We start from the raw sequence: 20,164 nt of genomic DNA on the forward strand, positions 1-20,164 counted from the left end.
AACAACATCATCGCTGTGAATGAGTGTCTAGATGAAGACAAATATTACATAATTGAGCAAGCTGCTCAATTGATTGTTGCCCCAATCGCAGAAGAATCCAGCAATAGAAGAATATCTTACAAGAAGAGTAGGTGCATTGATAGAGATCGTGAAGCTGCAAACACGAGGTTAATGAACGATTACTTTGTTGATCGTCCATTATACCCAGAATATGTGTTTCGACGTAGATTCCGTTTGCGTAAGCATATATTCCTTCGAGTTGTAGAGGCAGCTACTGCAAAACAACACAAATACTTCTAGCAACGTCCCGACGCTACTGGGAAACTAGGAGCCACCCCTATCCAGAAATGTACGGCAGCGTTGAGGATGCTAGCCTACGGAACTGCAGCTGATTCAGTTGATGAGTACATAAAAATAGCCCAGTCAACTACAAGAGAAAGTCTTGTTCACTTCGTTAAAGGGGTTCGACTAGCATTCACAGAAGAGTACTTGAGGAGGCCAACTGCTACAGATTCGCAGCGCCTCCTACATGATGGGGAAAGACGGGGCTTCCCAGGCATGATGGGCAGTATAGATTGCATGCATTTGGCAATGGAAAAACAGCCCGCGTGCTTGGAAAGGATTATACCAAGGAAGGAGCAAATCTATAACGGTTGTCTTAGAAGCAGTTGCCTCTGGTGACTTGTGGATATGGCACGCATTTTTGGGAACACCTGGAACTTGCAATGACATCAACGTGTTGCAACGATCTCCGGTGTTTGATGATATATATCAAGGTAAAGTTCCTGAAGTGAACTTTACAGTCAATGGGAATACATATACCAAAGGGTACTATCTAAATGATGGGATATACCCTAAGTGGCCAGTGTTCATCCCAGCTATTCGACTGCCAATGAATCCCGTGGATGAGTTATTCACTCAGCGCAAAGAATCGGTCCGAAAAGTTGTGGAGCGTGCCTTTGGAGTTCTTCAATCATGTTTCGCAATAATACAAAGACCAACTCTTGTATGGGACGAACACTTGTTGTGAGAGATTATGTTGGCTTGTATAATTCTTCATAATATGATTGTTGAGGATGAGCGAGATACATACCAGAATTATCATGACATGTCGGAATTTGAGCAAGAAAATAGGACAGTGATTTCTGGTCAACTCGTACAAACTATTCTGTGCAACCTGGTCAATTTAATGGTGTTGGACTTGACTAATATATGGAAAGGAGAGCTGACACATGGGATAGAAATGTTCACAATGCCTTACAAAGAGACCTGGCTCAACATATTTGGAAAAATTGTGGCCTGTCTACCGATGACGATTGATTATCAAAATTATTGCAATCTTTAAAAAATATATAAATTGTATGGTTTCCTGTCTAATTCATCTATGTGTTCTTTAATGAATTTATATTTTTTTATTTCTAAACCAAATTACAAATCTTATTTATTAAGTATTTATTTTTTCCAGTGATAAAAATTATCATCAACATCAGCGCGATTAATGATTAAATTAACGATCAAATAGCAATTAACGATTAAATTAGTGTAATTAAAAATTACGCTTTTTTTAACGTACTACAATTAATTATTTAATCCGATTAATTAAATGGTAATTATTTAATTATAATTAACAAATTTTGATTTAATTAATAACAAATCTTATTTATTAGAAAAGGTAGTGGGGTATGGAAAAGTAGGAGAGAGAAGGTAAATGGGGAGATTAATGAATGTAGGTATGAAATTGTGAAATGGGAAGGTTATGTGATAAAGTTAGTGAAAGTGATGTGGACCAATGAGATGAGGGGAGAGAAATTCATGGGTTCCCCATGAATGTGGAAACTCTTATGTGAAAAAGTTAGTGGAAAGTAATGTGGACTAATTAGGTGAGGGGGGAGAAATTGATGGGTTCCCATGAATGTGGATGCTCTAAGCATCAACATAACTTAATCTCCCCATAATTTTTCTATCCTCGCCTCATCAGTCCACGTCATTTTCACTAACTTTAACATATACCTTTATCATTTCACAATTTCATACATATATTTATTAACCTCCTCATTTACCTTCTATCTCTTACTTTTCCATACCCCATCGGCCACCACTTTTTCTCCCTCCTACTTCTCATACCCCACCAATATTATAAAAAAAATTGATTAATCACATTAATTTTAGATAATATTAAATTAATTTAATTTGTAAACGGTAATATTACCGTTGAAGATAATCAGGTTTTGTTGAAGAAATATTATCGTTGATGGAATGTATCAATTTTTTTTTTTTTTTAAATGGAGTCTGCTGGGGAGGGGGAAGCAGTGCCGCACGACAGTTTTTGTTGGGAGAGAGGACCACTAGTTTGGTTGATTGATTTTATGGGATGCTTCCATATTTATTAGGTTCCCCAATTTTTGCCAGTTTACGGGAAGGCTACAACATTGGTGGAAATGTTCCCATTTCCATTTTTTCACAAATGGGGAACCTATTTTCCCAGCAATGTTGATGCTCTCTCCTAAGAGCATCCACATTCATGGGATTTCACCCTTCCCATTTGAGCAAAAATGGAAAAGGGATGGGTCTCATGAATGTAAGGTGTATCTCATAATTCGAAAAGAAATGGGGAGGCAAATAATATAGGAAGCATCCAATAAGCTAGTGGTCCCCAAGAATGACCAAGTGGTTTCCCACTACCTCAATCAGCCACACGTTTTATTTTATTTTTTAAAAAAAAAATTAAAAAACCAAGAAATGCCCAAATGAAGTTGGAATGCAGCAGCAACCACACAATTTCTAACAGTAATATTACCGTTTATTAAATAAACGGTAAAAATACAATGTATTAAAAAAAATACACCAACAATCATATTTTTTTATCCTCTATAAAAGAGACCAATATTGATATATTTTCAACACATCCAAAAATCCATAATTTTTCATCATCCTTAAAATTTTTCATCTTTATAGTTATGGATCCCAATCATCCTAATTATGAAAATAGATATCAAAGACACTCAAATTACCAACAAAATCCAAACCAATCAAATCCAAATTACCAACCAAATCCAAATTACCAACAAAATTCAAATATAAATTATGATCCAAACATGCTAAACAATCCTCAATTCCTTGCTATGTACCAAGCATTTTTACACCAGAATACTTCACAACATTCCTCACCCGGCACACTGTGTCCAACATCTCCACAAGTAGATCCATATCCCACAACTCCCAGAGGTGACTGGAGTAGCACCAGAATGCCGTTTGAGAACCAATATCCAACACAATCACTCGGTGAAGATGAAGATGAAGATGAAGATGAAGTTCAAGTTCAAAACACTTAAGTAATTAAAGGTAAGAAAGGGAAGCAGAAGAAGGACAGGTGGTGTGCAGAAGAAGAAAAACACTTGGTGTATGTGAGGGGGTCGAAAAAGCACGAGGCTAATGCGTGACCTCGTCCCTCGTGGGCGTGACGTTGTCAGATCAAGTGTAATTGGATTTCCTGTGAGTTTACACCCAATCCACTAGTAATATAGTAGTCGCCATTCAATTTTTAACGACAATGAGAAAAACTGACAAAACCCGGTTATCGTGACATAAAGGGAGTGCCATTATGTTCGACCACGACGGCCATAGGTTCCCTTGTGATCCCTAGTGTGGGGATCGCTCAATGTACACCCGCAGGGCAGAGATTGAGAGTTCGGGGGACTGTAACTACCGAGAGGAGTGCTCATCGATAATACTCCAGAGGCAGGTTATCCTTACTAGCTCAGCATAAATAATTGAAGGGACATGCGTTAAACTATTAAACTATTCTGAATTGATTTTAGCAACATGCAACACATAATACTAAATCGATCGTGATTATCTTATTTAGATTGATTTAAGGTACCTAGCATGATAATTCAATTGTCCAGGGTATTATCTTATTAGGCGTGATAGATCAATCAAATTAATAGTTTGACAATTTTATAAAAGTGTGATGAAAGCGATTAAATCATATGAGGGACACATTACAACGCACCCTTGAGAGGTGCGTTGTGGTTCTCAGAAAACTAACCACTTGGCTTTGCTATTTCTCCTTTTATTTAGCGAATCTTGGGTTTCTAAGCAATGTTCCAGTATTTAGGCTTAATTCATCAAGCTACAAGGGGCAGGATGCTTTCTGTTCGACTTTTGGGTCGATTGCGATAGAACGCCGGATCAATTTCGCAGCGTGAGGCTTAAGCTTAAGGCTAGAGTCAATACTCAGATTATGGAATTGTGTGTTATTTTCACGTCGGTTTTAGGCCGTATTTATAGGAAAAGAGTGTGTGGAAAGATAGATTTTAAGATACGAATCCAAAAAGAATCCGGAGATAAAACGGCCCCAGGCACTTTCAGCGCCCAGGGCTGGGCGCCGAAGATTTCGGCGCCCAGATCCAGGCGTTGAAAATGGGATTTGGGCCGAGTTCTTGTCAGATTTGGACTCTTAGAACACGGAGCTTTTTGGGAGATTTATCCGAGTCTTTTAGTGCGTATTAACTTATGACGGAATGCGTCTGGGCCCGTTACGAACTCTAGGTTCGTTAGGAATTTAATTAATACGTAACTCTTATTTTCGAATTATACCAGGAATAGAATTCCTTTGTGAATTCTATCTCTTTTAGGATTTATGTTGGAGTGCAGCACCTAATTCTGACAGGTTTCTATCTTTTATGATTTTGCCACTTTTAACAACTACCATTTACGGCAGTTACTATTCTTAGCAGGTTTCTATAAATAGCATCTTTGGCTGAAATGAAAGGGTGATTGAGATTCGTTATTTTATAGGAGATGCGTTGCCAAGTGGAGATTTATGTTCTCATCATCGAACCTTCCCTTTCGGGAATGGGGACAAAAGTAGGCGTCTACAGTGTCTACTTACATAAATTGTTCCGGTGATCCGGAGAAAGGAACAGATCGGAAAAAGGGAGCGTTATGGAATGAAATCAAAGGATCTTATGACGCAATACTTGTTAATAATCCGAATCTCTTGCACAAAAGAACCATGAAATCTCTTAAAAAGCGTTGGGGTCAAATCAACGAAGCTGTTACTTCGTGGGTTGCAGCACTTGCTTTAGCTGAGCGTATGCAAGCTAGTAATGAGGTTATTAACGACCAAGAGGCAAAAGCACATGAACTTTACAGACAAAAAAAGGAAAGATGGTCAACCTTTCACATTTCACCATTGTTGGTTAGGAATGCAACACCTTCCAAGATGGATGCCTAGTAGAGATTCAACCATTGTGAGTGAAGGGAGTTCTAAGAGATCGAGCGATGAAGCCGGAATGCCAAAGCGTCCCGACGGGGTGAAGAAAGTGAAAGCCCAGAAGAAATTGAAAGGTGTTACAACTAGCTTGGATGAATTCAACAACACTTTAAGTGGGATGTCAAATGAGTGAGGTCTGATAAGAAAAGGAATGTCTAATATGCTCGAGTACCAAAAACATCGAGATGAAACAAAATTAAGGTTTAAGATGTTTCAATTGTTGATGACAAAATCGCATCTTGAACCATTTGAGGAAGAGTATCTTGCGAAGCTGAAAGAAGAGTTTATGAAGTAACTCATGTTTTATGATAAAGGTAATTGTGTTTTAATGCTTAATGTAGTAGTATTTTATGATTAATGAAATTGTATTTTAGTGTTTCATGTAATCGTATTTTAGTTAATTATTTATTAGTATTTTATGATTAATGTATTTGTATTTCAGTGCTAAATGTAATCGTGTTTTTGTTAATGGAATTACTAATAAATTAAAATTGATATCTTATCCACTGACGTTATAGATTGCATTCTTATTTTAATTATATACTGGATTCTCATGGATAGATTACAATCTTATCTTCAAAAATAACGGATGACAAAGCTTATCAACAGAAATAGATTGCAATCTTATCCACATAGATAGAATGCTATCTTATCCGTAGACAAAGATCGCAATCTTATCTGCAGATATATGGAATGCAAAGTTATCAGTAGACATAGATTGCAATCTTATCCGTATATGTCTATAAAAGAAGAATTACATTGCACTTGTTTTTCACAACAACCTTCTTCTTCTAACAAACACAAGAGTCTTCCCCTCTTCAAGTTCCTCACAAACATGAACCCAAACGAAAATTCTTCTAGCTCAAGTGATGATTTCTTTGATGACTATGTTAACAACATCATCGCTGTGAATGAGTGTCTAGATGATGAAGAAGATTACATAATTGAGTAAGCTGCTCAATTGATTGTTGCCCCAGTCGCAGAAGAATCCAGCAATAGAAGAAGATCTTACAAAAAGGGTAGGTACATTGATAGAGATCGTGAAGCTGCAAACACGAGGTTAATGAACGATTACTTTCTTGATCGTCCATTATACCCAGAATATGTGTTTCGACTTAGATTATGTATGCGTAAGCATATATTCATTCGAGTTGTGGAGGCAGTTACTGCAAAACAACACAAATACTTCCAGCAATGTCCCGCCGCTACTAGGAAACTAGGATCCACTCCTATCTAGAAATGTACGGCAGCGTTGAGGATGCTAGCCTACGGAACTGCAGCTGATTCAGTTGATGAGTACATCAAAATAGCATAGTCAACTGCAAGAGAAAGTCTTGTTCACTTCGTTAAAGGGGTTCGATGAGCGTTCACAGAAGAGTACTTGAGGAGGCCTACTATTACAAATTTACAGCGCCTCCTACATGATGGGGAAAGAGGGGGCTTCCCAGGCATGATGGGAAGTATAGATTTCATGCATTGGCAATGGAAAAACTGCCCGCGTGCTTGGAAAGGATTATACCAAGGAAGGAGCAAATCTGCAACGGTTGTCTTAGAAGCAGTTGCCTTTGGTGACTTGTGGATATGGCACACATTTTTTTGGAACACCTGGAACTTGCAATGACATCAACGTGTTGCAACGATCTCCGGTGTTTGAGGATATATATCAAGGTAAAGCTCCTGTAGTGAACTTTACAGTCAATGGGAATACATATACCAAAGGGTACTATCTAAATGATGGGATATACCCTAAGTGGCCAGTGTTCATCCCAGCTATTCGGCTGCTAATGAATCCCGTGGATGAGTTATTCACCCAGCGCCAAGAATCGGTCCGAAAAGATGTGGAGCGAGCCTTTGGCGTTCTTCAATCACGTTTCGCAATAATACAAAGACCAGCTCTTGTATGGGACGAACACTTGTTGTGGGAGATTATGTTGGCTTGTATAATTCTTCATAATATGATTGTTAAGGAAGAGAAAGATACATACCAGAATTATCATGACATGTCGGAATTTGAGCAATAAAACAGGACAACAATTTCCGGATCAACTCCTACAAACTATTATGTGCAACCTGGTCGATTTAATGGTGTTGGACTGGACCAATATATGGAAAGGAGAGTTGACACATGGGATAGAAATGTTCACAATTCCTTACAAAGAGACATGGCTCAACATATTTGGCAAAATTGTGCCCCGTCTACCAATGACGACTGATTATCTAAATTATTGCAATCTTTAAAAAAAAATATAAATTGTATGGTTTCATGTCTAATTCATCTATGTTTCTTTAATGAATTTATGTTTTTTTATTTCTAAACCAAATTACAAATCTTATTTATTAAGTATTTATTTGTTCCAATGTTAAAAATTATCATCAACATCAACACGATTAATAACATCGAGTAAATTAGTGTAAATAGCAATTAACGATTAAATTAGTGTAATAAAAAATTACGCTTTTTTTAACGTACTACAATTAATTATATAATTCGATTAATTAAATGGTATTATTTAATTATAATTACCAAATTTTGATTTAATTAATAACAAATCTTATTTATTAGAAAAGGTAGTGGGGTATGGAAAAGTAGGAGAGGGAAGGTAAATGGGGAGGTTAATGAATGTAGGTACGAAATGGTGAAATGGGTGTTAGGTTATGATACATATGACAATTCATAAATCATGCGGAAAAACCATTTAGCCAGGAATACATATTATTTACCCATAATCATATAGCATAGTTTAGATGCATACTCTTTGTTGCGTGCCTTCCCTAGCTGCGCCCGAACCGAACAAGAACAAGTCTTTAGGACTCCAAGTGTCGTCCCTCCGTAGATAGTCCACAGCACGTCCGGATCCGCCTTAAGATTGACCAACTAGAATCGCCCTTAAGGTACTGAAGATTTTCGGCACTTTTAGTCAAGGAATGTGTCTGAATTTTCTCTCAAAAAACTCACTTTGAATACTTTAATAATCTCTGAAAATATGTGACCCTAGGCACTTATTTATAGAGTTATGGAAAGGGTTTTGGAATCCTATTAGGATACTAATTTATTTAATTATAACCCTACTAGGACTCTAGTTAAATAATCATTATCTAATAGTTTTAGGATTTAATCACACTTCGAATCCTGATTGCTTCAGGATTCCCGCACAAGCATTGCACGAGCACCGTACACCCGCGCAAGCCTTGCGGCCCACGCTAGGCGCACAGCGCTCGGCCCACTGCCGTGCTCCCGCGCGCGCGCCCAAGGCCTTGGCTGGGCCTGGCCTTGCGCTGGGCCTGGTCGAGGCTTGGCGTGCGATGGTGTGCGTTGGCTCGCTGGGCGACGGCCTGGCTTCGTGCTGGGCCTTCGTCTAGCGGGCCTCGTCCGATGCTAATTCGTACGATACGCTTCCGATTAAATTCCCGATTCCGGAATTCATTTCCGATACGAACAATATTTAATATTTCCGATTCCGGAATCAATTTCCGTTTCGAACAAATATTTAATATTTCCGTTTCCGGAATTATTTTCCGATTCCGATAATATTTCCGATTCTGACAATATTTCCGTTTCCGGCAATATTTCCGATTCTGGCAATATTTCCATTTCCGATAATATTTTCCGATACGTACCATGTTTCCGTTTCCGGCAACATCTACGACTTGGATAATATTTATATTTCCGATACGATCCATATTTCCGTTTCCGGCAATATCATCGTTTCCGGAGTATTCATTTCTTGCCTGTGACGATCTCAGCTCCCACTGAAACCAAGATCCGTCGATTCCGAATATCCATAGATGGAGTATTTAATGCCATTAAATACTTGATCCGTTTACGTACTATTTGTGTGACCCTACGGGTTCAGTCAAGAGTAAGCTGTGGATTAATATCATTAATTCCACTTGAACTGAAGCGGCCTCTAGCTAGGCATTCAGCTCACTTGATCTCACTAAATTATTAACTTGTTAATTAATACTGAACCGCATTTATTAGACTTAACATAGAATGCATACTTGGACCAAGGGCATTATTTCCTTCAGTCTCCCACTTGTCCTTAGGGACAAGTGTGCATTTTCTAATTCCTTTGTCACTCGATGCTTGCTCTTGAACATAAGGTAAGAGTTGTCATCCTTATTATGTCCAGAGGTGTTTCTCGGTTTCAGAGTTCAACTGATCAAATAAACAGATAATCATAGCCTATGATTCATCCGAGCACGGCCATGCATTTTACAGTTTCTAGCTCTCCGAGTGGCCTTGTACAACTTTTAAGCATCTCATCCCAATTTATGGGAGGACAATCCCAATCTTACGATCTTGAGATTAGACTTCGTTTGATAGGTGATTACCTGAGCGTTGCCTTTATAGCCTCCTTTTACGGTGCGACGGTTGGTCAACGTCAAAGCAACCAGTTCTCAAACAAGTAATCTCAAATCACTCAGGTATTGAGGATTTAGTGTCTAATAATTTTAATGAAATTTACTTATGACAGATTTTCATCTCTTACAGTAAAGTTTCATAGGTCTTGTCCGATACTAGTCTTTCCAAAGTAAGTATCTATGCAAATGATTATGACATTGCCATGTCCACATAGTTCACGAAACAGAACTACTAGTCATCTTGCATTCTAATCGTCTAACGTTTTCTATGCGTCCAATTTTATAGAAAACTCCGACCAGGGACCTTTTTCAACCTTTGACATTCAAGTTCACTTGATAGACATTTCTTAGTCACAGGACTGGTCCTGACAGTCGATCTTGAATATATTGTCAAATTGAAGGGACTCATCATTTAATAAACCACAAATTAAATGGAAAAATGAATTCTTTTCATTTATTGTGAATGATTAACCAATAATGTTTTACAAAGATTTAAACTCTAAAACTATAAAACATTAAACAGAGACATCAAAGCCATTCTCCAATATGCTTGATTCCCATAGCTGCAGTGTGCGAGTTGTGCTTCGCCTGCGGCAGAGGTTTAGTCAATGGATCTGATATGTTGTCATCAGTTCCAATTTTGCTTATCTCGACTTCTTTTCTTTCAACAAACTCTCGTAGAAGGTGAAATCTAAGAAGTACATGCTTGACTCTCTGGTGGTGTCTAGGCTCCTTTGCCTGTGCAATAGCTCCGTTATTGTCACAATACAGGGCTATTGGTCCTTTAATGGAGGGGACTACACCAAGTTCACCTATGAACTTCCTTAGCCATATAGCTTCCTTTGCTGCTTCATGTGCAGCAATGTACTCCGCTTCAGTTGTAGAATCCGCAATGGTGCTTTGTTTAACACTTTTCCAGCTTACTGCTCCTCCGTTGAGGCAGAAGACAAACCCAGACTGTGATCTGAAATCATCCTTGTCGGTTTGGAAACTTGCGTCCGTATAGCCTTTAACAATTAATTCATCATCTCCACCATAGACCAGGAAGTCATCTTTGTGCCTTTTAAGGTACTTCAGAGTATTCTTGGCAGCAGTCCAATGCGCCTCTCCTGGGTCTGACTGGTATCTGCTCGTAGCACTGAGTGCGTACGCAACATCCGGGCGTGTACATATCATAGCATACATTATTGAACCAATCAATGATGCATATGGAATCCCATTCATTCGTCTACGCTCATCAAGTGTTTTTGGGCACTGAGTCTTGCTTAGAGTTATTCCATGAGACATGGGTAGGTAGCCTCGTTTGGAGTCCGCCATCTTGAACCTATCAAGCACCTTATTGATATAAGTGCTTTGACTAAGTCCAATCATCCTTTTAGATCTATCTCTGTAAATCTTGATGCCCAATATGTACTGTGCTTCTCCTAGATCCTTCATCGAAAAACATTTCCCAAGCCAAATCTTGACAGAGTTCAACATAGGAATGTCATTTCCGATAAGTAATATGTCGTCAACATATAATACTAGGAAAGCAATTTTGCTCCCACTGACCTTCTTGTATACACAAGATTCGTCTGCGTTCTTGATGAAACCAAAGTCACTGACTGCTTCATCAAAACGTATATTCCAGCTCCTGGATGCCTGCTTCAATCCGTAGATTGACTTCTTTAGCTTGCATACCTTTTTAGCATTCTTTGGATCCTCAAAACCTTCAGGCTGTGTCATAAACACAGTATCTGTTAAAATGCCGTTTAAGAAAGCAGTTTTGACATCCATCTGCCATATTTCGTAATCGTAATATGCAGCGATTGCTAACATTATCCGAATAGACTTTAGCATTGCAACTGGTGAAAAGGTTTCATCGTAATCCACACCGTGGACTTGCCTGTAACCTTTTGCAACCAATCTAGCTTTGAAAACTTCAAGTTTCCCATCCTTGTCCTTTTTCAGTTTGAAAACCAATTTGCTTCCAATGGCTTGGTAGCCATCTGGCAAATCGACCAAATCCCATACTTGGTTTTCAGACATGGAGTCTAATTCAGATTGCATGGCTTCTTGCCATTGCTTGGAGCTAGGGCTCGTCATAGCTTGTTTGTAAGTCGCAGGTTCATCACTTTCAAGTAATAGAACGTCATAGCTCTCGTTCGTCAAAATACCTAAGTACCTTTCCAGTTGAGATCTATATCTTTGCGATCTACGCGGGGCAACATTTCTAGATTGACCATGATTCTCACCAGATTCTTCTAAAGATCTCTGAGTTTCATCCTGAATGTCATCTTGAGCATTCTCTAGAGTTTGTTGTTCGACTCGAATTTCTTCGAGGTCTACTTTTCTCACACTTGTCATTTTGGAAATGTGATCTTTCTCCAAAAAGACACCATCTCGAGCAACAAACACCTTGTTCTCAGATGTATTGTAGAAGTAATACCCCTTTGTTTCCTTTGGATAGCCCACAAGGATACATTTGTCAGATTTTGGATGAAGTTTGTCTGAAATTAATCGTTTGACGTATACTTCACATCCCCAAATCTTAAGAAAAGACACATTTGGAGGCTTTCCAAACCATAATTCGTATGGAGTCTTTTCGACAGCTTTAGACGGAGCTCTATTTATAGTGAGTGCAGTTGTATTTAGTGCATGTCCCCAAAATTCTAATGGAAGTTCGGCCTGACCCATCATTGACCTGACCATGTCTAGCAAGGTTCTGTTCCTCCGTTCCGACACACCGTTCCATTGTGGTGTTCCAGGAGGAGTCAATTCTGATAGAATTCCACATTCTTTCAGATGGTCATCAAATTCATAGCTCAGATATTCACCGCCTCTATCAGACCGCAGTGCCTTAATCTTCTTGCCTAATTGATTCTCTACTTCACTCTGAAATTCCTTGAATTTGTCAAAGGATTCAGACTTATGCTTCATTAGGTAGACATAACCATACCTACCGAAGTCATCAGTGAAAGTGATAAAGTAGCTGAAACCACCTCTAGCATTTGTACTCATTGGTCCACATACATCTGTATTGATTAAACCCAATAGTTCATTTTCTCTTTCTCCAACTTTAGAGAAAGGTTGCTTTGTCATTTTGCCAAGTAAACATGATTCGCATTTACCATAATCCTCTAAGTCAAATGGTTCTAGAATTCCTTCCTTTTGAAGTCTTTCTAAGCGTTTCAAGTTTATATGGCCTAATCGACAATGCCACAGATAGGTGAGATCTGAATCATCCTTTTTGGCCTTTTTGGTATTTATGTTATATACTTGTTTGTCGTGATCTAATAAATAAAGTCCATTGACTAATCTAGCAGATCCATAAAACATCTCTTTAAAATAAAACGAACAACTATTGTCTTTTATTAAAAAGGAAAATCCCTTAGCATCTAAGCAAGAAACTGAAATGATGTTTTTAGTAAGACTTGGAACAGGGAAACATTCTTCCAGTTCCAAAACTAGCCCGGAGGGCAACGACAAATAGTAAGTTCCTACAGCTAATGCAGCAATCCGTGCTCCATTTCCCACTCGTAGGTCGACTTCACCCTTGCTTAACTTTCTACTTCTTCTTAGTCCCTGTGGATTGGAACATAAGTGTGAGCCACAACCTGTATCTAATACCCAAGAAGTTGAATTAACAAGTATACAGTCTATAATGAAAATACCTGAAGATGGAACGACTGTTCCGTTCTTCTGATCTTCCTTTAGCTTCAAGCAATCTCTCTTCCAATGCCCCTTCTTCTTGCAGTAGAAGCATTCGGATTCAGAAGTGGGTTGACTGACCTTCCTCTTTACAGATTTGGCGCCAGTTTGCTTAGTTGGGCTGGCCTTGTCGCCACCTTTCTTAGCATTCCTCTTCTTTCCAGATTTCTTGAACTTGCCCCCACGCACCATAAGCACATCCTGCTTATCACTTTTGAGCGTCTTTTCAGCGGTCTTCAGCATACCGTGAAGCTCAGTGAGCGTTTTGTCCAGACTATTCATACTGTAGTTCAGTTTGAACTGATCATACCCGCTATGAAGAGAATGGAGGATGGTGTCTATAGCCATTTCCTGAGAAAATTGCTGATCCAGCCGACTCATATTCTCAATGAGTCCAATCATTTTGAGAACATGTGGACTTACGGGCTCGCCTTTCTTAAGCTTGGTCTCAAGAATTTGCCTATGAGTCTCGAATCTTTTGACTCGAGCCAGATCTTGGAACATGTTCTTCAACTCACTGATGATTGTGAAAGCATCTGAGTTGATGAACGTTTTCTGCAGATCCGCACTCATGGTGGCGAGCATTAGACATTTCACATCCTTGTTGGCATCAATCCAACGATTGAGGGCTGCCTGAGTGACCCCGTCGCCTGCGGCTTCGGGCATCGCCTCATCTAGGACATACTCCTTTTCTTCCTGCATAAGAACTATTTGCAAGTTCCTTTGCCAGTCAAGGAAGTTTTTCCCGTTCAACTTCTCCTTTTCGAGAATTGATCGAATGTTGAATGAATTGTTGTTTGCCATATTAAAAACTACAATTGAAAAGAATAAACAAATAAATAACCATTCACAGTTTCTCTTAATAAACTTAAATTCTAGCATACATGCATAATTCAATGTTTATTAAGCATTTTATTCAAGTTATGTGTTCCGGCAGGTGTGAATAAAATGATTCCAAGATCCTAAAATCATTGAAGAACTAAGCACAGTTTGTCGACTTAATCCTAAAACATCTTAGGTAAGCAAAAGCCTTTTGCTAATAGTCTAGAAACTATTCTTGGTTGATAGGTACGTCTAAGAACTTATTAGGTAAACCTATCGATTTTGCCACGACATAAAAGGACTCCTTACTTATATCGTTGAGTTTCACCAAAACTAACATGTACTCACAATTATTTGTGTACCTTGCCCCTTTAGGACCAATAAGTAACACCTCGCTGAGCGAAAACTATTACTAGATTGATGTAAAGGATATCCAAGCAAGTGTATATTTTGGCATGGCACCTTTTAACTCAATTTTTAAGTTTGGAACTTAAGGCTCTTACTATGTTGGTTAGATTTTAAGTGAACTAAAATCCTTAATCATGCAACATAATCAAGCCACAATCTTATGCATAATTAAGACATATTTAAAGCAATAAATAACTTAAAGCATGCATAAGATAAATGTGATCTAGTATGGCCCGACTTCATCTTGAAGCTTTGACTTCAAAGTCCGTCTTGAAAATCTCCGTGGGAGGCACCATTTTCTTCAAATAGGATAAGCTATAATTAAAACTAATTACAACTATTTGATGGTACGCAGACCATATTTGAATTGAAAAACGACTTTGGTACTTTAGACCAATTACATTCAAATTAATGGTGCGCAGACCATATTTTCTATCCTATTTGGGCCATACTAGTCACTTCATAACCTGCAAAACAGTACATATACAATATATACCATTCACCCATTCATTATCATGAATGGCCCACATAGCTGGTTAGTAAAACACATTATGCATCACGTAAACATTTGCAGCAATTAATCAAGGGCACCAATAATCTACCAATTATTCAGTCCTTATTAATTCTAATCAAGTTGTTTTAACCTTAAGGATTTGTAGACCTAATCAAGAGTTTATGACTAAAAGGGCTCCCACTTAAACCAATAAATTCGTATGCTTTACTAATTTTAAACATAAAAATGTATTTCTAGTCTAACCGGAAACATACAAATTTAATTAAAATTTAAAGTTCATATGAATTTATAATTGAATCCAAAAAGTTTAATTTAATTTCAGTCGTATTTAAATTAATTCATGATTTTAATTTTAGTAAAATAATTAGAATAAATAAAATTTATTATAATTACAATATTCAAAATTAAAATCCAAGAAAATAATTTAAATTATTAATTTTAAAATTAATTAAAATTACGTAAACTGAAAATTTCAAATTAAACATTCAAAACGATCTAATCGCAACGCAAACACCCTACGCATCGCAAGCCCATGGGCCATACGCACACAGCCATCGCTGGCCATGTGCGCGCAGCCCATGCGCTCGTCGCATAGCTGCTGCATCTTCCCATCGCAAGCCATCGCACAAGTGGTGCTCGCTGCGCGCGCGCCAGCGCTCGATGCACGCGAGCCATCGCTCGCTGTGCGCGCTCGCCAGCGCTTGCTGCGCGCGCTCCAGCGCTTGATGCACGCGAGCCATCGCTCGCTGTGCGCGAGCAATTGCGCGCGATCAACGCTGGGTGCAGCGCTTGTGGCACGCGAGCTTGCGCTCGCTGCGCGTGGCAGTGCGCGTTGTGGCGCAACTCGCTTGCTGCCCACACGCGACTGCCATGCCTTGCCTTCGCCCATGCTCATTCATCCATAGCTCGTGGCCCACGACACAAGGCAGGGCTGCTGCTTTGTGCTCGTGCACCATGCCCCTGCTCATTGCATTCGTGCCGTACGGGCGACGAGCTCCCTTGCTCGTCGTCGCATGCCCGCACTATACAACACCCCTTAAGGGTAACACGAAGCGTCCATTGCTTTGTGCGTGCAAGTTATATGAACGAATCGCATAAAAATTTAAAATTTATATTTAAAATTAATGACAAATTAATAAATAATATTAATTTCATAATTTTAGGGCGAAAAATCGAAAATTTATTATTCAATTGATTTCCGATTATTATGGATTCAAGCCTAGGTCATAAAAATTTAAAATTTAACATAAATTTACAATTTTTATGGTGGTTTTTAATCATAGGTATCTAATTAAATTATAATTAATTATGAAAATCAAATTAATTCTAAATTATTCTAATTTTCAACAAATTAATCATAATTACAAATTAGATTGCATAATTAACAAGGCTAGGCATTCAAACTTGTTAAACATATACAGTAGGTCAATCAAAAATTCAAGATTTATCAACAAGAATCGCAAATATTTAATTTAACATCTTAAATTTACGAAATTTTGCATTCGAAAAACTAAAACCTTATTTATTAGAAAAGGTAGTGGGGTATGGAAAAGTAGGAGAGAGAAGGTAAATGGGGAGGTTAATGAATGTAGGTACGAAATTGTGAAATGGGTGTTAGGTTATGATACATATGACAATTCATAAATCATGCGGAAAAACCATTTAGCCAGGAATACATATTATTTACACATAATCATATAGCATAGTTTAGATGCATACTCTTTGTTGCGTGCCTTCCCTAGCTGCGCCCGAACCGAACAAGAACAAGTCTTTAGGACTCCAAGTGTCGTCCCTCCGTAGATAGTCCACAGCACGTCCGGATCCGCCTTAAGATTGACCAACTAGAATCGCCCTTAAGGTACTAAAGATTTTCGGCACTTTTAGTCAAGGAATGTGTCTGAATTTTCTCTCAAAAAACTCACTTTGAATACTTGAATAATCTCTGGAAATATGTGACCCTAGGCACTTATTTATAGAGTTATGGAAAGGGTTTTGGAATCCTATTAGGATACTAATTTATTTAATTATAACCCTACTAGGACTCTAATTAAATAATCATTATCTAATAGTTTTAGGATTTAATCACACTTCGAATCCTGATTGCTTCAGGATTCCCGCACAAGCATTGCACGAGCACCGTACACCCGCGCAAGCCTTGCGGCCCACGCTAGGCGCACAGCGCTCGGCCCACTGTCGTGCTCCGGCGCGCGCGCCCAAGGCTTTGGCTGGGCCTGGCCTTGCGCTGGGCCTGGTCGAGGCTTGGCGTGCGATGGTGTGCGTTGGCTCGCTGGGCGACGGCCTGGCTTCGTGCTGGGCCTTCGTCTAGCGGGCCTCGTCCGATGCTAATTCGTACGATACGCTTCCGATTAAATTCCCGATTCCGGAATTCATTTCCGATACGAACAATATTTAATATTTCCGATTCCGGAATCAATTTCCGTTTCGAACAAATATTTAATATTTCCGTTTCCGGAATTATTTTCCGATTCCGATAATATTTCCGATTCTGACAATATTTCCGTTTTCGGCAATATTTCCGATTCTGGCAATATTTCCATTTCCGATAATATTTTCCGATACGTACCATGTTTCCGTTTCCGGCAACATCTACGACTTGGATAATATTTATATTTCCGATACGATCCATATTTCCGTTTCCGGCAATATCATCGTTTCCGGAGTATTCATTTCTTGCCTGTGACGATCTCAGCTCCCACTGAAACCAAGATCCGTCGATTCCGAATATCCATAGATGGAGTATTTAATGCCATTAAATACTTGATCCGTTTACGTACTATTTGTGTGACCCTACGGGTTCAGTCAAGAGTAAGCTGTGGATTAATATCATTAATTCCACTTGAACTGAAGCGGCCTCTAGCTAGGCATTCAGCTCACTTGATCTCACTGAATTATTAACTTGTTAATTAATACTGAACCGCATTTATTAGACTTAACATAGAATGCATACTTGGACCAAGGGCATTATTTCCTTCAATGGGAAGGTTATGTGATAAAGTTAGTGGAAAGTGATGTGGACCAATGAGATGAGGGGAGAGAAATTCATGGGTTCCCCATGAATGTGGATGCTCTAGGAGCATCCACATTCATTGGAAACCACCTTTCTAATTTTAGCAAAAATGGAAAAGGGATGCTTCCCACCAATGTTCAATGTGTCTAGTAATTAGAAAACAAAAGTGAAGGTTAATAATATAGGATGCTTCCAATATGATATAGTGGTCCCAAGGCTTTACCAAGTGGGTTTCTCATCCCCTTCAAACAACCCACGTGATAATTATTTTATATAAAAAAAAGGCCAAATATGACCGGTGGATGTCCGAAATGCAGCAGCAACAACAAATCATTTCTAACGGTAATATTAATGATTACTAATTAAACGGTAACTTTAAAAATACAATTTATTCAAATAAACACCAATAATCATATTTTTTATCCTCTATAAATAGAGACCAATCTTGATATATTTTTAACACACCAAAAAATCCATAATTTTTCATCATCCTAAAAATATTCCATCTTTATAGTTATGGATCCCAATCATCCTAATTATGAAAATAGATATCAAAGAAACTCAAATTACCAACAAAATCCAAACCAATCAAATCAAAATTACCAACCAAATCCAAATTACCAACAAAATTCAAATATTACTTTTTATCCAAATATGCTAAACATCTTCGATTCCTTGCTATGTACCAAGACTTTTTACACCAAAATACTTCACAACATTCATCATCCAGCACACTGCGTCCAACATCTCCACAAGTAGATCAATATCCCACAACTCCCCGGGGTGACGGGAGTAGCACTAGAATGTTGTTTGAAAATCAATATCCAACGCAATCACTCGGTGATGATGAAAGATGAAGATGAGGATGAAGTTCAAGTTCAAAACACTGAAGTAATTAAAGGTAAGAAAGGGAATCAGAAGAAGGGCAGGTGGTGTGCAGAAGAAGAAAAACACTTGGTGTCTACTTACATTAATTGTTCCGGTGATCCGGAACAAGGAATAGATCGGAAAAAGGGTGCATTATGGAATAAAATCAAATACTCCTACGACGCAGCAGTCGTTAAAAACCCGATGAAATCTCTTACAATGCGTTGGGGTCAAATCAACGAAGGTGTTACTTCGTGGATTGCAGCACTTGGTTTAGCTGAGCGTTTGCAAGCTAGTGGTGAGGTTATTAACGAGCTAGAGGCAAAAGCACATGAACTTTACAGACAAAAAATGGAAGATGGTCAACCTTTCACATTTCACCATTGTTGGCTACGAATGCAACACCTTCCAAGATGGATGCCTGGTAGAGATTCAACCATTGTGAGTGAAGGAAGTTCTAAGAGATCAAGCGATGAAGATGGAATGCCAAAGCGTCCCGTCGGATCGGGTGAAGAAAGTGAAAGCCCAGAAGTAATTGAAAGGTGCTACAACTAGGTTGAATGAAGTCAACAACAATTTAAGTGGGATGTCAAATGAGCAAGTTCTAATAAGAAAAGGAATGTCTGATATGCTCGAGTACCAAAAACATCGAGATTATACAAAATTGAGGCTTAAGATGTTTCAATGGTTGATGACAAAATCTTATCTTGAACCATTTGAGGAAGATTATCTTGCGAAGCTGAAGGAAGAGTTTATGAAGTAACTCATGTTTCATGATAAATGTAATTGTGTTTTAATGCTTAATGTAGTAGTATTATATGATTAATGTACTTGTATTTCAGTGTTTTATGTAATCCTGTTCTAGTTAACTATTTATTAATATTTTATGATTAATGTATTTGTATTTCAGTGCTAAATGTAATCGTGTTTTCTTTAATGGAATTACTAATAAATTAAAATTGATATCTTATCCACTGACGTTATATATAGATTGCATTCTTATTTTATGGATAGATTACAATCTTATCTTCAAAATAAAGGGTGACAATCTTATCATCAGAAATAGATTGCAATCTTATCCGCATAGATAGAGTGCTATCTTATATGTAGACAAAGATCACAATCTTATCCGCAGAGATATGGAATACAATGTTATCCGTAGACATAGATTGCAATCTTATCCGTATATGTC

The 20,164-nt window shown here is 38.4% G+C and overlaps 3 protein-coding genes across 3 annotated transcripts; all 3 read left to right on the forward strand.

The window, feature by feature from the left end:
• The first annotated feature begins 366 nt into the window (after window positions 1-366).
• LOC110779726 (uncharacterized) lies at window positions 367-3,332 on the forward strand. The gene is made up of 3 exons (XM_056835691.1): window positions 367-568; window positions 663-1,006; window positions 3,147-3,332. Exons 1-3 carry the CDS (start codon window positions 367-369, stop codon window positions 3,330-3,332), a joined length of 732 nt encoding a protein of 243 aa, XP_056691669.1.
• A 3,370-nt stretch (window positions 3,333-6,702) lies between these two features.
• LOC130467240 (uncharacterized) lies at window positions 6,703-7,299 on the forward strand. Its single transcript, XM_056835692.1, has 2 exons — window positions 6,703-6,726; window positions 6,832-7,299. The coding sequence occupies exons 1-2, from the start codon at window positions 6,703-6,705 to the stop codon at window positions 7,297-7,299; spliced, it is 492 nt and encodes a 163-aa protein (XP_056691670.1).
• An 11,649-nt stretch (window positions 7,300-18,948) lies between these two features.
• LOC110779862 (glutathione S-transferase T3-like) lies at window positions 18,949-19,527 on the forward strand. The gene has a single exon (XM_021984325.2). The coding sequence runs from the start codon at window positions 18,949-18,951 to the stop codon at window positions 19,525-19,527; it is 579 nt and encodes a 192-aa protein (XP_021840017.2).
• Window positions 19,528-20,164: the final 637 nt, after the last annotated feature.

The sequence above is a fragment of the Spinacia oleracea genome, chromosome 2 (assembly GCF_020520425.1).
Source record: "Spinacia oleracea cultivar Varoflay chromosome 2, BTI_SOV_V1, whole genome shotgun sequence".
Lineage (NCBI taxonomy): Eukaryota > Viridiplantae > Streptophyta > Magnoliopsida > Caryophyllales > Amaranthaceae > Spinacia > Spinacia oleracea.